The 16,775-nt window shown below is 42.7% G+C and overlaps 2 protein-coding genes across 2 annotated transcripts in view; one reads left to right on the plus strand and one right to left on the minus strand.

The window, feature by feature from the left end:
• Positions 1 to 489: 489 nt before the first annotated feature.
• On the minus strand, positions 490 to 4,153 carry GLRX2 (glutaredoxin 2; the record flags this gene model as incomplete). Its single annotated transcript, XM_082483932.1, has 4 exons — positions 490 to 1,187; positions 1,761 to 1,937; positions 3,399 to 3,468; positions 4,080 to 4,153. 4 exons carry the CDS (start codon positions 4,151 to 4,153, stop codon positions 1,068 to 1,070), a joined length of 441 nt encoding a protein of 146 aa, XP_082340058.1. The 3' UTR covers positions 490 to 1,067.
• A 3,225-nt stretch (positions 4,154 to 7,378) lies between these two features.
• Positions 7,379 to 16,775, plus strand: part of CDC73 (cell division cycle 73) — a gene marked incomplete at its 5' end in the record, with an annotated part of 110,214 nt that continues 100,817 nt past the window's right edge. Inside the window, 5 exons of the mRNA XM_082484334.1 lie at positions 7,379 to 7,509; positions 12,709 to 12,814; positions 13,792 to 13,861; positions 14,889 to 14,951; positions 15,040 to 15,092. Of these exons, the coding sequence (XP_082340460.1) occupies positions 7,379 to 7,509; positions 12,709 to 12,814; positions 13,792 to 13,861; positions 14,889 to 14,951; positions 15,040 to 15,092 (423 nt within the window). The remainder of the gene's footprint in view (positions 7,510 to 12,708; positions 12,815 to 13,791; positions 13,862 to 14,888; positions 14,952 to 15,039; positions 15,093 to 16,775) is intronic.

Below are 16,775 nucleotides of genomic sequence, written 5' to 3' on the forward strand. Positions count from 1 at the left end.
GCAATGGAAACGATAGGAACCTTATTCACAAGAAGTGAGCAAAAATTCGTTGACTAATGTTTTTATTCTAAACTGTGCACCTTTAGGAGTGTAATGGCCCCTTTTATTGAAGAATGGGATATAATTTTCTACTTGCATATGAACTTTCTTGAAATAACCAAGTCTTGGCATTGCCTGGTCTGGCTTTGGATGTACATTGTACTGAAACTATTGGATTTTAGACGTTTCTTTTAGACATTTAACTGCAAGTTAAAATCGCTAGTAAACTGCATTCTGACTGTAGAATTTAAGTACTAAATAAACTCTATGCATATTAGACCCATTTTACTTGGTCTTAAGTTTCATAATACTGTTGGATTGATCATAACGTAGTTTGTAGCTGCGCAGTTTAGTGACGGCGAACTGTCTCGTTCCCCTAGAAGGATATTCCCAAATGATGACTGATACTTCATAGCCCAGAGTAAAGATGAGAGCCATCACCTACCCCTCTAAAGCTGCAAGAATCTTTATTCTGTTTTCTGTAACAACTGGACATACAACTTGGTAGCTAGGTGATCAGACACTGAAATGTACAAGGCAGACATGCATACAGCAATAGCACTACAAACTTGTTTTGCTTCATACTTCCTTCATGATTACAATTTGATGTTCAGAGAATTAAAGGAACCATTAAATTACACTGACCACTTATTGTAACTGTCAGAACAAAGCTAGTAAGCAAACTAATTTTCAGAAAAAAGACTACATGATTATTCTTGTACAGTCTATAATTCTCCAAAGCATAGTATCAGGATGTAATAGCAATAAAACGACATCGCTGTCTAACACTTAGACCCCAAGAAGTACATGATGTTTTTTTAATCACCACTTTGGTTGTGGTAAAGCTGAGGGAAGGACACCAAGAAATTTGCCAAGTCCATAAAATCTGTGTCAGAGAATTATCTGTGATTCAGAAATCCATGACTTGAAGTTATTGAGTCCAGCTGATGCAGTAGATCTTCGTGAACTTCTAACTTGTCTGAAATTCTGATTATACAAAAGAAGACTAAATTAAGCTAGATGGCTGTTCAGGATTTTCTTTTCACTTGACATTGATGAATTAATGGAAGCAGTTTGCCTTCCTCATGAAGCCTTTGAGTATCTGTAGCACCTCCAACAAAAGTCCCATTGACAAACACTCTCGGGACCTACACAGAAAATGAAAATTGCATTAGTTAGTTCTTGGAAAAAAGATAAAAATCTAAGCAAGCCCACATGGACTCTATTATATACACAATAGTTACGTTCTTACATACACATATTTAGTATTACTGTACAACTCATAGGTTTTCATAATATTTACAGAGATGGGAAACTTTGTTAACGCGCCCCTCAAAAGTGGGATAAAGTTGCTGTATGGGAGATTGTAATAAATTAAAATAATTTGAGTCAAGTGAGAGTATACAAAATTAAGACATTACAAGGTTAAGTGTTAAACACCAATGCGTTAAATATACCTATACAAATGAAAACTGGCTTTGATGCTTCCCTTATCTTAGTGGCAGTACGGAAAATATCACCTCAGAGGGATAGCCAGAGGGTCTCAAGAGGAAGAGATGGTACAGAACCCTTCTGCAGTACCCTGTCTTTCAATTTAGGAGCTTGTATCCCAAGTTGACTTGTCTCAAAAAAATGAAGAACTTGGTATGGTCATAACCCGTTAGGAGCTTGTGTAGTCTGAGTTCTTACTTTGCTTGTTACACCGAAGAAAATATACTTACTGTTCTGCCACCAGTCATCTGTTCAAGAATGTCTTGGAACTGACTTCCATTTGTATTCATGTCCAGTTCTACAGCTGTGTAATTTACATTCATATCCTCAAAAAGTTTTTTTGCCATTTTGCAGTAGAAGCATGTTGTTTTAGAGAAAATCACCACGCAGTTGTCTGAAATAATCTCCTGTATGTTCAACAGAATGTTCAAGTCAGCATGCTTTGGTTTTAAGTCAGTGTATTTTAACAGTATCGAACCATCACGAAAAAAAAATACAGAAGTTAAAAATCTGCTATTACGGTAACAAATACAGGAAAATTGTGCTCTGTAAAAGGCTTCCTGAGGTATTTTTAACAGGGACAACTGAGGAGTTCCCAGCCATGCTGCAGCGATGGCTGGCTACTTCTGAAGAATCTGTACTTTGCACTGTACTTTATGCCCTATTTTTTAAGGTAAAGTGAAAAGCTAGTTTAGCTGCTAAGTTTTCCCTACTTATAATCTAGAGGCACAAGAATCTTAAGGTGAGGAATGAACTACTTTTCTTTAAAAACAAGAGGCAGAACAGTGACTTCTATCAAAGCATCTGTCAAGAAGGTATCATCACCTGTACGGTGGGTGCAAAACATATCCACCCCACCTTTGCTCTGAAGACCTCTATGGTGGCCTAGCACCTTCTTTAGGGACACATCGGAATAAAAACTGCTTCCTACCTGACTACCAGTCAGAGTCTGGACCTCAAAAAGTGCAGCTGCACTTGGCCAGATCCCAAAAAGCATCTGCGCAGAAGCTCAGTAGGCAGCGAGGTGCAACTTCAGTTTCGAGAACTACATGGAAGATAAAGTGACTTATCCTACTCCACTTAAGCTTTTCCGTAAAAGGTACGCTCTATTCTTTGAGTAGAATACCTGGAATCAGTTAAAATGTAGCAGCATCTTTACTTTCAGTAATGCTATGATCTTCTTGTGGGAGCAGAGAAATGGAGAAGAATTGGCGTTAATGATCTCTACCAGCAGCACTGCTGGCACCTATGAAGCTGCGTATGACCTGTGTTTAACTCCAAAACTGAGCAGAATGGTTGTGGCACATGTGGTATGATTGGCATGCAACAGTGCCAACCCTGAACCCTCTTTTGCTTTGCAGTCACAGATGTCCTACAGTCTGCCAAACAAGCTGCATCTCCTTGAATTACTTAGTGCAGCTTTCCCTGTCCCTAAGGCAAAGAGGATGTGCCGGTGGCAAGTAGAGTGACAAAAAGGGTTCTGCGTAGGAGAAAGAAATACGCCTATTACCTTACTGTAAATTCAAGGTGATTTCAGGCTGTCATTCAGTATCAGTAAACTTACTTTAAAAAAACAACTTCCTCTTTAAATGTTTACTTTACTTGATATCAGTCATTTTACAAGGTTTAATCCGCAATATTGACAGCAGTACTGAATTTGAGTAGAGGTCTGAAAAAATGTAAAATGGATGTGGCCTAGGAAGGTCTGTGAATAAACAATACTGCCAGTATTAGTTAATAAACACAAGAATCAGGTTCAACAAGCAGAACTATGTACAGAATTTCTTTGTATAAACGAGAAGAGCTTTTAAGTAACCATGGCTTTTAGAACTGTTGAAATTAAGTAACAATTGCGTAAATAATGTTACCTGTATTTGATTCACAGCAGCATCATTAGACAATCCTACAGAAGCAGGCAGATTATTCCCCATTCTAAAACTAAAGAGAAATTGAAGTCAGATATTCGAGCTTTCAAACAAATGACATTTTATAGTTCACAAATTAAAGGTTGGCTTTGTACCGTATTGTTTAAATATTTAATGTCATTTCTCCATTGTGTGGAAGTTTACTTCAGCTGCACTACCTACAGTCATACTAGTTCTTACATGCCTGCAGGAAGATGAAAATAAAGAGGTGGATATTGCGGACTTATAAATAACCAGAACGGCTGCCTTTACATGACAAATACTGTTTGGTTTTGTGGGTTTTTTTCCTCCCGATGCTAACACAGATACGTGTCAAATCTGACACCGGGCTGTATCCAGCGCCACAACCCGACTCTCACAGAAGGGACGGCGCTCGTTTTCATCACAGGAGCGGGTCCCGCAGGCGTGCCGCTCCGAGGCCCGCACCTCCCGCTGCCAGCCGGGCCTCCCCCACCTTCCCGCACCAGCCCCGGCACCTGCCGGGCCGCTCCTCCGAGAACGCGCGTTCAAAGGGCGCGAAGGCAGAAAGCAAGGCCCCGCCCCGTCCCCTCGGGCTCGACTCAGGCCCAAAGACCCCGGCGGAGAGCTCCCACCCCGCACCCGTCGACGGACGGACGGACGCACCCTCTCCGCGGTCCCGGTCCCGGCCGCAGTCCCAGCCCCGCCGCCGCCCGCCGTAGCGCCCTCTGCAGGGCCATGGCCGCCAACAGGAAGGGGCGGGGTATCTGCGCAGTCCTCACGGCGGTCCGACACAGTTCTCAGGCCCCCGCCCCGCCTCCCAGCGGCGCGCGGGGCTGCCGGCTGCGCTGCCTGTATCCTGAGGCGTCGCGTACCCGGCGGCCCCGCCACGCCCCGCCACGCCCGGGGCTGGCGAGTCCCTGAGGTGAGGGACCTGCTAGCGGCGGTGTCGGAGGCTCAGCGTGGGGGGGAGAGCGGCGCCCAGCCTGCGGGGGGCAGGCCCTGAGGGGGGCGGGAGCGCCCGGCAGCCGCGGCGGGGCGGTGTTACCGGTTATGAGTACAGGAGGTGCTGTCAGACCGTTTTTTTTCTGAGGAAAAACCGTTCTGGAATTGCGACGTAGGGGTAGTAAAGACGCCTCGAAGCGGTCCTGTCGGCGGGATGGCGGTTAGGAGAGGGGATAGAGGTGGGGTGGGTGTCCTGCAGGCCCCGGAGCGACTTCGGGGGGGTGGTGTGGGATCCGTGTGGTCTCCTGCCTGTTGGGGCTGACTCCCAGGTGCTAGGTCGGGTTTTGGCGGTGCCTCTGCTCTGTCAAACGAAAAAGTTAATTTTAAGTCTTTTCCGTCAGCATTTCCGTTGCCTGGTTTTCTTTATGTTTGTTACCCGCCTTGCACTTTATTCGAATAGTGAGAAACTTGCCCATGGAAGAGGAGCGTTCCCAGGCAACAGGTAATGTGTTGAAGGATTAAAGGAGTCAGCCTGGTGTCTGGGAAGTTATGCTTACGGTGTGTTTGACTAATGCTCTAATACGTGGAATGTTTTTAGTGACTCCTGGAAAATTAATTTTCCTTCTTCCTAAAGAATTAACGAATTTGGAGGTTTTACTTTATGTGGGGGTGGTGGTGGTTCTTTTTTTTTTCTTTCCTCAGACTGTCTAGTAAGAGCTGTTCAGCAATATTCTCTCACTTCACCCCCACATAACTTGCTCTGGAGCCCCGATCCCTGGTAAAATACGCATGTCCTTGGCAGGGCATACCTATGGAATATCCTCTGAGTCTCCCCACTGAGATCTAGACAAGAAGTCCAGTACCGCAGAAACTTCTCTGCCCCTCTCTGTTGAGAGGATAAGTTTTGCAGAGTTGTGCTCTGGATCACTGTTCAGTAGTCAGCCCTATGTTTTAAAAAATAGTGCAAAGAAATCAACTGATGGGTACTGCGTTGGTTTTACTCACTTTGAATACACAACATTCATATTTATATATAGACATGGTATGTCTTGCTCCTCCTGTATTACAAGCCTTGAACAATCTTTCTTGATGTTCTTAATGTTAATGAACTTGCCTATGATCTAAAATTGTCAAACCTTGTTTTGCATCTTAATTTTGGTTTCATATAAAACATCGGAATAATGTGTTAGACTACGGCACTGATAAATTAGTGATAAAATGCAATTGAACCATTTTACCTACATGATAAACTTTCATTTTACTAAATGGTAATGTGCTTTCTTGTTTCAGGTAATGATTTTCCAGCCTAAGCTCCTGTGAAAAAAGTGATAAACTCTTGGGTATCTAATGCCACATGAAAATAGCTTCTCTGACATCTCTCATCGAATCCTGCTTTAGCGATAAAAATAATGATTAATAATCTCATTCTGATCCCCAAAGCAAACTGTAAACTCCCATTTAAAACTTCTAATGAGGGCACCTTTAAGTGAAAAAGTATACCAGAACTACAATGTTTTCTTGAAACGTGAAAATAAATTTCTTTGCAGCCATGTGTTGCAGCTGATTATATACTGCATCATTCACTGCTTACTGAGCAACAGACTGCAGCGTAACTAAAATGAATGGCTTTTTTGTGTCATGGCAACATAATGATTTTGTATCTCGCTGAAGAAAGAGTTGTTGGTAGTCTAGCGGATGTATGGGATGTGTTTCTTAAGAGGTAACGCTGGTTTAGGTGATGCAGGGGGGGCTTGGGATGAGACGTAGAAACGGAACTTGGCCCACTGGAAGCATTTCAAGTTCCATTCCAATTTTTCATGAGCCGTAGCTCCGGTATTCATTCCAAATCCTGTCTGAGAAATTATATTGTGTTTATTCATTACGGTTTTGTCTCCTAAGTACATAAATGTTACTCTGTACCAGTTGAAAAATAAATATTGGAAGTAACTGGTATAATTCATCATGTTACTAGGTCTTGTAGTATATTTGTGTATTAGACTATTTCGATACCGTATGTGAAATGTTATAAATGCCCATGCAATAATCAGCATGCTGTGTAGTTCTGACACTAACAGTGATATCCCTAACATCTTAGAACAAGAAATTACATAAGCTGTTGACTTTTAGTCTGTTTGGTCAGTCTCCTGCTACTCACAGGAAGAAAAGATATTCACCTGGAGCGCTGAGAGAGCACAAACACACCTGACAGCACCAACACCTCTGACAGCCGCAGCCCTTCGGCTGCTCCGCTGAGCGTCATAGGAGCTCCACGAAATCCTGAACCCTGCAGGGTAAAAAATAGTGTATGCTCAGCGTTGTTACCATTTTTTGTTGTTGTTGTTTTCTTCTTCTTCAGATGCAGAGGCAATAAATATTTTTCTAGTTACTTTTTTTTGCTGCGGTCTTATTGGTGTCAGAATTAAATTGCATTGTTGTGATTGACAAAGCAGAGATTTTCTGTCTCATCTTCCCCCCCATCTAGGTTCTAGAGGACATTCTTTCTAACCTGCCGTGTGAGATGAGCGCGCAGCTTTTGTGAGCTTTTATTCTCTTTTTCTTGATGCTTTTCTGTGGCCGCGCTGCCCCGGGCACCACCGACTGTCTGCGGCCGGGCCGGGCCGGGGCGCGGGGGCAATTAACAGGCTGCTGCCTGAACTTTTTTAATTGTTTGTCACGTGAAAGAGGCGTGCTGCCCTCTGTGCCTCGGTGGCATCGCAGGCCACGCTGGGGACGACCGTGGGCCCGAAGCGACGGGCCGAGCCGCGGGGAGGGCGGCGGCCGCTTCCCCGCCTGGCCGGGGGCGTGGCCCCAACCCTGGGGGCGGGGCCGCGTGGCTCCGTGGCAACGGGTTCGGCGTGGCCCCCTGGCGGCGGCGTGAACGGTAGCGGCGGCGCTGCTGCTGCTGCTGCTGAGGCGTTCGCGGCGGGCAGCCCGGGGCCTGCCGGCGGGGTCCTTGCGCGGCTGGCGGAGGGGCCGGGCCGGAGAGGAGCGAAGCGGCGGCCGGCGGCTCCGGAGCGAAGATGGCGGACGTGCTGAGCGTGCTGCGGCAGTACAACACGCAGAAGAAGGAGATCGTGGTGAAGGGCGACGAGGTGATCTTCGGCGAGTTCTCCTGGCCCAAGAACGTCAAGACCAACTATGTCATCTGGGGGTGAGCGGCGGGGCTGCGGCGGGCGGCCGCTCGCCCGGGGAAGGGGCGGGCGGGGAGAGGGGGGGGGTGGGCGGAGGGAGAAGTTGCCCCGAAGTTGTGGGGGAGCGCCCGGGGAGCGGGGGGTGGTGGTGTCCCGCCGCCCTTCTTCGCCCCCCGCTGCGCTGTCGGGAGCGAGGCGGGCGGGGGCGGGCGGCCTGGCTGCCGCCTCCCGGCAGGGCCCCTGGGGAGCGCACCGGGGCCGCGCCGGCTCCTCCCCGCCTGGGCGCGGCGAGGTGCCGTCTGCCGCGCCGGGAGCGGTGTCCCGCCGGAGGAGGGGGGATTGAGGAGGGGGGACGGCCGAGCGGGCCGCTGGGCGGCGTGCGGCCGGCAGCCTTCGCGGCGGGGCGGGCCCGCGTCTACCTCCCCTGGTGTTACCGGCAGCCCGGTGGGGTAGGGAGGTCTCGCCGGTGCTTTCGGGAAGGTTCCCAGGCCGGCCGGCCGGTGCCTCGGCCCTGGGCTGGAAGAGCAGCGGGGCCGGGGCCAGGCCTTCTCTCGGCCTCTCCGCGCTGAGGGGGGGGGGGGGTCTGGAGGGTCGCAATGGGGCCGGGTCTTGCAGGCTCATGCGATGAGATGGCAGCTTCTCCAAGTTGTTTTGGTTTTTTTTTTGTTTGTTTGTTTTTTGTTGGTTTGTTTGTTTGGTTTTTTTTTTTCCTCGGGCTTTGCCTGAAAAAACGGGCGTTACGCTTTGACCGTCGTAGTTTTATGCGGGCTACTTCTCTTTTGCTGGAGCTTTGGGCAAGTCGGGGAGGTGCAAAGCGGCGCTGCCTCTGCGGTCACCTGCCCGTCAGCCCCCTCGGACTCTGCGGGCGCTGTGCTGCTCCCGCAGCCTGCTCCGAGCTGAGGCCTCGCTCTGCCCGGGCTGGACCTGACACAGGCTGTTTCCTAGTTGTTCTTATCCTAACAAACAAAAAGAGGCAACTTTTCTGTTGCTTGAGTGGCTCTGTTAGGTAAAATGCCTGTTTTCCCAAAACCTCTAGAAAATGAGGTTTTCTACCTCTTGAGTTTTCTAGTACGGTATGTATTCCTTACAATGCAAGGGAGTTCTTCGTTCTCCTTTCCTCCGAATTTAGCAGCTGCTTGCGTTTAATTTCAATTAATCTCTTTTAAACCCCAGAGAAAAAAAGGTTATTGTTAAATATCAGATAGTGAGCGTTTCAGGTGCTGATCAAAGAGAGTACCTTGTCCTGTGAAGCTCAATGGAAAAATAGAAGAACCTGCAGATTTCTCAAAAAAACCCCCGTTGTAGTTCAGTCTATGATCAGGGATATTTTTTTGTTGTTTTTTTCATAATTATGATCTGAATATTAGTATTGATCCAATATCCTGACTTATTGTTTGAGAGAGAAAAGACAAAAACCTATTTGTTTATGTTAACTTGTAGAGATATTTTTTTTCAAACTGATTTTACTTTGCACTCTATTCAGAACTAGAAATGTGCTATTTCATTATCTATTTCAGGTTTCCAGAAACTTGTTTAGGAATTATTTGCACTTCCTGGCTGAGTGGGGGATACCAGTAGCTAGGCTGAAGAGGAAGAAAAATATTTGCATAAGCAGCTAAGTTTTAAAATTCTTCAAAAGTCTTAGTTCTATTTTTGCTGAACAGCTGTATAGGCAATTGTGGTGGTTTCCTTGCTACAAGTTGCTTTTCCCAAGTAGTAACAAGTAATGGTTTATTTGACAAGTTTCATTGCTCTTCTGTGGAGAACAGAGAAATTGATATGCCAGCCTAACTTTACTACTGCTTAGGAGAACTTGAATTGGGCCCAGAAATTGTTAACAAAAGACAAAAAGACAGCAGCTGGAGAGAAAAACTGTATTGGGTACATTAAGGCAGCTTTATCTTCATGGTGAAGAAAGAACTGTGGGTGAGCTGAGGATGCTCAGAACAGAAGTGGTAACCTCGTAATAGCTCTTTGTGTTCTCGCTTCTTGTGATAGATGTCTTCTAGAGTTTGTTTTTTTTTTTGTTTGAATTAAGTTAGTAAATCTTGATTCAGACCAGTGGCTTCTGAACTTCTAGTGGGATCAGACTGCTGTCAATTCACAATGTTTCTTGGGAATCACCGTGGAACTATATATGACTAATCTTTAAATTGAAGACACAGTAAGAGTGAGACCAGTTCTGCAAGCCACGCTCAATAGCTTTGACACCACAGTCTAGGAGCTGCTAATTTATGTAATTGCCAGACTCATGCAGGGACTTATGCGGAACGTTTTCAAAAACTTTAAGATTCAAAGCCTTTTGTGTTCAGGTCACTCAACAGGATCCAGCCTATGCTTGCAGTGAGCAGTTGATAGTGGCTTAGTCTTTCATGAAGCAAATCTTGATTTCTCTTTTAGGTGTCCACAGCGCGGTTGCTGAAACTGCATCTCTACTGCCAGTCTGGAGAGAGAGTAATGCAAGTCCAAACAGCAGTGGTGGCATTCTGTCCCTGCTAGAATTAGAAATAGTCCCGCTAGGCATTTAACACTGTGGCTGCTTAAGCATCTAAGCTGGCAGAAGTGCTGCCCTGCGCTGCCTTCCCTCTGTGCTAGAACAAGCATCAGCCAGTGAATTGGTCTGAGGAACTGAGCCAGGTTAAAAGTAACCCGGAGGAAGGAGGGGAAAGGCAGAAATTCATTTTAGTCCAGGTTAGTTTCCAGATAGTAATTATATGAACACCCCTGCTGGCACATGAAGAAGGTCTAAGAGTAGGTGTTTCGTGTGGTTTGGTCTAGTGGCTGATCTGTTGCTCCTGAAGAGTCATTATAGAATCTGTTTCAAAACCAAATGAAGGAATCAATCTAACAGAGAAACTTTGTTTGTCCGGCAGAGGGGCTTGTATGCACAGCTGAGAAGTTTTTAAACAGTGACCAGCTGGTCATCAGTATTGTAATTTTGTGATGCTCTGCATGCCTAGTCTTGTATTTTTAAAGATTCCTGCTTTCTTTTGTGAATGAGACACAGGCCTTTAGTACCTCTGTAAAAAATCATGCTTTGAAATATGAAAGAGCAAATAAAGCAGTTAAAAATGAATAAAATCCTGGCGCCCACTGAGGGTGAATGGATGAGCAGGAAATAAATTTCTGGTATTAAAAACAAGCAGGTGAAACTTTCTCTCGTGTTATGTAAACATTTCCTCCTTTTTTTTTTTTTTTTAAGCTGGAGTTTTAATTTTTTAAGAGATGCAACTCTTAAAAAACATTAAAGCAAAAATAAAAGTACTGGACTTCTTGAGGTCTGAATCTTAAGATTTTAGTTTTTTTCTTAAGTAATCGATACCATTACTAAATATGGGAAATAAGAGAATTAATTTCTTTTGCTACTTTGGATGTTTGTAAATTGAATGAGGTAAGCTACCTTCAGATCAGATTGGTTTTAGTTCTCTGTTTATTGAGCAGGTTCTTTCTGTCTGGAAAATCTGAAAAGAACACAAACTGATGCTGAAATATCAGTTTAGACTTAGATTTTTGCCTTGCGTACAACTGCTTGTCCACCTGATGCTTTCCCTTTAATGTGCAGTATCTTTTCCTCCTAATAAAACATCCTCTTAGAACCGTAATGAGCGTGGGGATTTCTTGTGTGGGTGGTCTAAGGGATGAGGTACCAGCTGTGCCTCGCTGAGCTTTGGCAATGCTTGTGGCTTTGTAACACTGTATTTTCAAATTAATAGATACCCTTTCAGTCCTTGTTTTCTAAATTATGTCAGTTACTGCTAAACGTTGCTAAAAACTTGAACAGATGACCAGCTGCACTTTTTGTATACTGTTCAGTGGATATGGCACAATTCAAAGACATAATGAATTATTCTAAAGTGAGATAATCTAAAATGTTCGTTTTGAAACGAAGTGACAACTGTATTATGTAACATAGACTTCCCTTCAGAGCCAAGTCCGTGTGAAGGAAGAAACTGTATTGGAAAGATCCTGTATTCTACTGCTCTCCTGGTATTTTGAATCGCTTTTCTCTGCATGTTATTCATGTATTGGTTCTCTCAGGCATCATTATGAAGGTAATGTTTTCAGCCTTACTGCTAGTAATGAGCTCTGAACAGGTGATTGGACACTCTCAATCTAGATGATTTCAGAAAAGTAATTGCAAGAAAAGCAGTAGTGGCGTTATATCCAGAGTATGGAGAGAACACACTTAACAATTCTGTTGCATTTAGTAGATCTGGCAGGTCCTGGGGCAGGGTGGTGGAATCCCTGGTCTCACCCCGCTGAGGGCTGTGAAACTGATGGAAAGGTCCATTTCTCAGAGCAGTTGAAGTATTTAGGGAGCAGGTTTTGTTTTGAAAGTGGGACAGGGGTTGCTTCCCTTGCAAAAATCTTCTAGTAACGGCATAGAGGGGTGAATGTGTGTGTGAGGAGGGAATTACGTTTGATGCACGTGGAGCTGAGTGAAACTGTGTTTTTCGGTTTGGCCTTGTTTTGAGGGATTAGGTTTTTTCAGATTGTTACACAGAATGGATTCGTTTTTAGACTTAAAAGGCACCTCTTTCAAACAAGCTGGTTTGATGCTGAGCTTGAACTTAATGCTGTTGTGTTGCTGTGAAGTAGTCTGACTTCAGTATGGAAGTTGACTGTGATTTTTGAAGTCCGTTTTGGTATTGCTAGCTTTGTGTGCACTTAGTTTTTAGTCTCTCCTTACTTTGACCTTTTGGCACTGTTTTGAACCTTTTGCTCTGTAGACTTTACAGAATTTGTGTATTGTGAGGTTTTTCACTGTGCCTTCTCGAGTGGTGAAAACTCTGTCCTGTTACACCTGAAGAGCATATGATACTTTTTTTTTTTTTTTTTTTCATTTGCAGTTCAGATATGTTCATCTGGCTGCCCCAAATAAGGCAGACAGAATAAATACGTTTGAGATGCAGGAGAATGTGTTCTTAGGGTTTCCCAAGTCTTGCTTCTTGTATATTTTGCAACCCATCCAGCTCTTATTTTGGATGGTTTTGGATAGTTTTTATAATTTGTTCAGTAAAGCGGCTCTGAGAACACGCATTCCTCACTCGTATTTGCTCACATGATTGATAGTTCACGAGTTTGGCAATAGCCTGATAATAATATTACTGCTTGCTTTTTGAACTGTCATCTGGAAAGGAAAGCAAACTTTGCTAAAAGTGTCCGTGAGACCGAAATGAGGAGGTTAAATGTTAAATCTTTGTTTCATGATTTTACAGGACAGGGAAAGAAGGCCAACCCAGAGAATACTACACTTTGGATTCTATCTTGTTCCTGCTCAATAATGTGCACCTTTCGCATCCTGTTTATGTCCGCCGTGCTGCAGTAAGTAGACTATATAAAATCTTATTTTGTCTTGTTTGTGATAAGTAATATGTGCTTAGTTATTTTCAAGGAATGATAGTAGCATTTAAGTGTATGAATTTGGCTGGGGGAAAAGGGCTGTGTGTGTGTTTAAAAAGGAACACCTCTACACAGGGATCAAATGACAGTCCCTATCAAGGTGGAATATTTTTCTTGACAGTTCACTTCCTAAGATTATCTGTTCAAACCACCAGGCTGCATTTACAACAGGAGTCTGTCATCCAAATATTAACAGTAATGGCAGCATTTCTCTTGATATTCTGTGGCCACAGTTGTCTCTGGCACCATTTCAAAAATACTTTTGTCCAAGTGTTGTCTGTTGTGTCATCCCAATTTAGATGATCCTTTAGTGCCTGAGATTGCAAAGCTCTACAAAACGGAGAAAAGTACAGCAGAATAGCTTTGGAGTGGACTCAGAAGTATGCAATCTAATTTAAGAAATTATTTGATGAGTTCTACAAATAAAGATAGGGGAACTCTGAAAGAGAAAATCCTTTTGATTTCCATTTGACTGCTTTCTCTGAGCCCACGCCTCATCTTCCTCACTGCCACATGGTTACCTGATACAGCAGTGCTGGGTGTTTTACGTACTTGGAACAACAAAATTGGAATACTCCATTTTTGCGTGCTATCATTCACTCCTGACAGAGAAGTGTGTGTTAAAAGCTAGTTCTTAATCTTACTTGCACGTTTGAAGTGAAGGAGGAAAAAGGCTGTCCTGTCTTGCAGTTTTATTGCAGACAATATGTTCCATTTTGTGGAGCTGAACATCTTTTAGGAAGTAATTGTATTTTTAAGCTTGATAGTTATCCTTTCTTGGGAGGCAGGACACGTGTTCCTATCTTGGTGTAATGAGTAGTTTTCAGGAAGTGAAAAATTTTCAGCAAGAGACTTTCTGAGGGAATAACAGTTTAATGTAAAGTCTGCTGTCTTTTCAGACTGAAAACATTCCTGTGGTAAGAAGACCTGATAGGAAAGACTTGCTTGCATACCTAAATGGGGAAACATGTGAGTGATGCTTTCTTTTAACTTAGACACAGCGTGTACTTTACGGCTTCATAATTTATGGCACAAGCAAGGGGTAGGAGGGGAAGCATGGTTAACGGTGGCCAGTTTGCAGCTTAACTGAATATGTTCAAACTTCTCAAATGAAGTCCGGATTTCTTTTATTTTTCAATTTTGTTCTGAAATTAACTGTTTTTATGCTGCTTAGATAGTAGCTGCATTCCTCCGTACTCACTTAGAAGTGAGCTACTTTTTTATTGTTACTAACGTCCTTTAGTTTATAGTTATGTGTAGAATACTTAGCGTTTCTATTTTTTTTTTTTTCCTTTTCTAGACTGTGGGAAACTTTTGGTAGTGCATTGATCTTAATGCAGTAAGACTGTGGGATAAAATCTTCAGTATAGTAAAATATATCAAATCACTGCTTTGTCAGTCTGCCAGATTTGCTTAGTATTCCATCATCTTAAAACTCTTGTTAACAATAGTCAGAGAAAAGAGGTATCTCTGAGAGAAAGATAAATACGGCTTACTTTCATAAATTGCTCTGTTCTGTAGGTGGTCTTAGAATTTTAAGTATACGGCAATATGAGATTATTCCTGTAATGAGCAGTAAACTATTTTTTTTATATATATTTTAAAGGGACCAGCAGGTTGTCTTTATCCCCCAAACTAGACAAACTAGTAGATATTGATTCCAAGTTATAAAGTAATTATCTTTGGGACTCTGTTTTCTCTTATATGGTATATACAGGTCATAGAATCGCTAACTAATTTGTGTCGGAAGGGACAACAGGAGGTCATCTGGTTCAGTCCCCTTTTCAAAGAAAGGCCAAATGACCCTGAGTAACCTGATCTAACTTCATATTCAGTCAGGTTCTGAGTGTCTCCTGTTCCAGTGTTTGACCACCTTTGCTACCTAATATCTAGTTAGAATTTCTGTTGTTACAATTGATGTTGTCCTCCTTCCTTTTATATTTAAATATGTTTGCAAATCTTTTGTACTTAAATGAAATGTTGTGTTTGATTACAGCAACCTCATCAAGTATAGACAGAAGTGCTCCACTTGAAATCGGTCTTCAACGGTCCACTCAAGGTACAGTTTACCTAAAAAATAACTTTGAGATTTATTTTATGAAAGTCTACTACAATCTTGCATTTTTAATGTCCTCTTTTTCTTGTAGTTAAAAGAGCAGCAGATGAAATATTAGCAGAAGCAAAGAAACCAAGAATAGAGGTAATGACAGTAATGCCATCAATACAAATTGAGGGGGGTGGTAAATTACAGTATTTATCTGGTTCTGTAGCAATTTGGTCGGGTTACCCGTCCTCTGGGTGTACACAGTACTTCTGTTAGTGAGAACATGTACTGGAAGGACTTAGAATTTAAGCCTCTGATTTAAACTTGGAATTTTAGTTGCTAGATGTATGTTGTAGTATGAAAGGGGAAAGCTTGACCACATGTCTGTAAGTACCTGTGGCATTATGGCCTGTCTGCTAAGAACTATGGTATTGGAATAAAAGTGCTGTTTAATGACTGATTACGGTTTGTTGCAATCCGTGAGTTGGCATTCTGACTTAAATGCCAGTCTGATCTCTATCAATGGACACTTATCTGTTTTACCTGCTATGTTAGTCTCCTTATAGCAGTATATGAAACTGTCCCTGTGATTACTATTTTCTGAAGCTGTGTCGTAGGTAATTAATTTAACAGTGTATTTTCATGACTGCCTTTGGAATAGAAGCAATGTGTCTAGTTATTACGCACATTGTATTACTTAACTCTGCCTGTTTTTAAAAACTGATTTAATGTTTTTCTTGATTTTTTTTTTTTTCCTTTAAATATGTCCATCCAGTTGTCTCCTCCAGTTGTTATAAATCTGGCTGTGTATGCATTTTCAGAGTACTGAGACTTTTGATTAGATTTCTTCCTAGAAGAAGAGTTAATATTTAAATTCTCTTATGTGAGAATTGGATTTGAACATTGTTTGTGCTTAGCTATACCTGCATAAGAATCATAAAAACTTTATGCATTCTTAATGGCACATGAGATGACCTATTGGTGATCTATAGATTTTTGTTTTACATTATCCTATGTGGTTGTGATGCCGGTATGTTTTCCCATAATTTGGAGAATGAAGAATTCTGCATATGAGCCTAATGAGCTTATGGCCATCTTTGTTTGTTTCCTTGTTGCTCTGGCAGCTCAGAGTCTGTAAAGTCTGTTTTACATTATTTGGAGATCATCTCAGTGTAGAGAGTCCAGGTCTCTCCTGATACGTGGGCATGGCTGGTTATGCTGTGCTTCAGCCTTTTGAAACAGCCTTTTAGCAACAGGACAGCCTTGATGCTGATTTAAGTTTTGTGGGAAAGTAAGACATATTGAACACAAGTGGTTCCAGCATTAAGAAGCTGAAAAGGTGGCATAAGATTACATCTCTCTACTGCTTTCTCAAATTACACGTCTCAAACCTGGCTGGAGTCACTAAAGGCTTCCTTACTCTTGACTTATTTTCTATATTAACTAGGAATGCCATTTATAAAAGTTCTGCATCAAAATTTAATAGTTCTGAGCAGTTATTTTCTTCAAAAATGTCACTGAGTAAATATCTGGGAAAACTTGAGCGTCTGATAAATTTACCTTAAATATGTATGTGTGTATATCTGTTGTCCTACCTGAATGTGTGCATTGTTTGCCAGCTTCAAGTTCTCTGACTGATTTTTCTATTTTTCTTAACTGAGCAAGGCTCTTAATGAAAAGGAAACTACTATTCCCTCATAATTCCAATTATACTTTGTGGTTCTTGAGAGGAAATTTCCAATAGCTGTACAGTTAAGGCTAGTGCACAGATCAAATAGTTGGAAATAAAGATTATCCTTGCAAATGTACAAATAAAATTTTCTGAATAGCTTTAATTCT

This window comes from Vanellus vanellus, assembly GCF_965231255.1.
Source record: "Vanellus vanellus genome assembly, chromosome: 5".
Lineage (NCBI taxonomy): Eukaryota > Metazoa > Chordata > Aves > Charadriiformes > Charadriidae > Vanellus > Vanellus vanellus.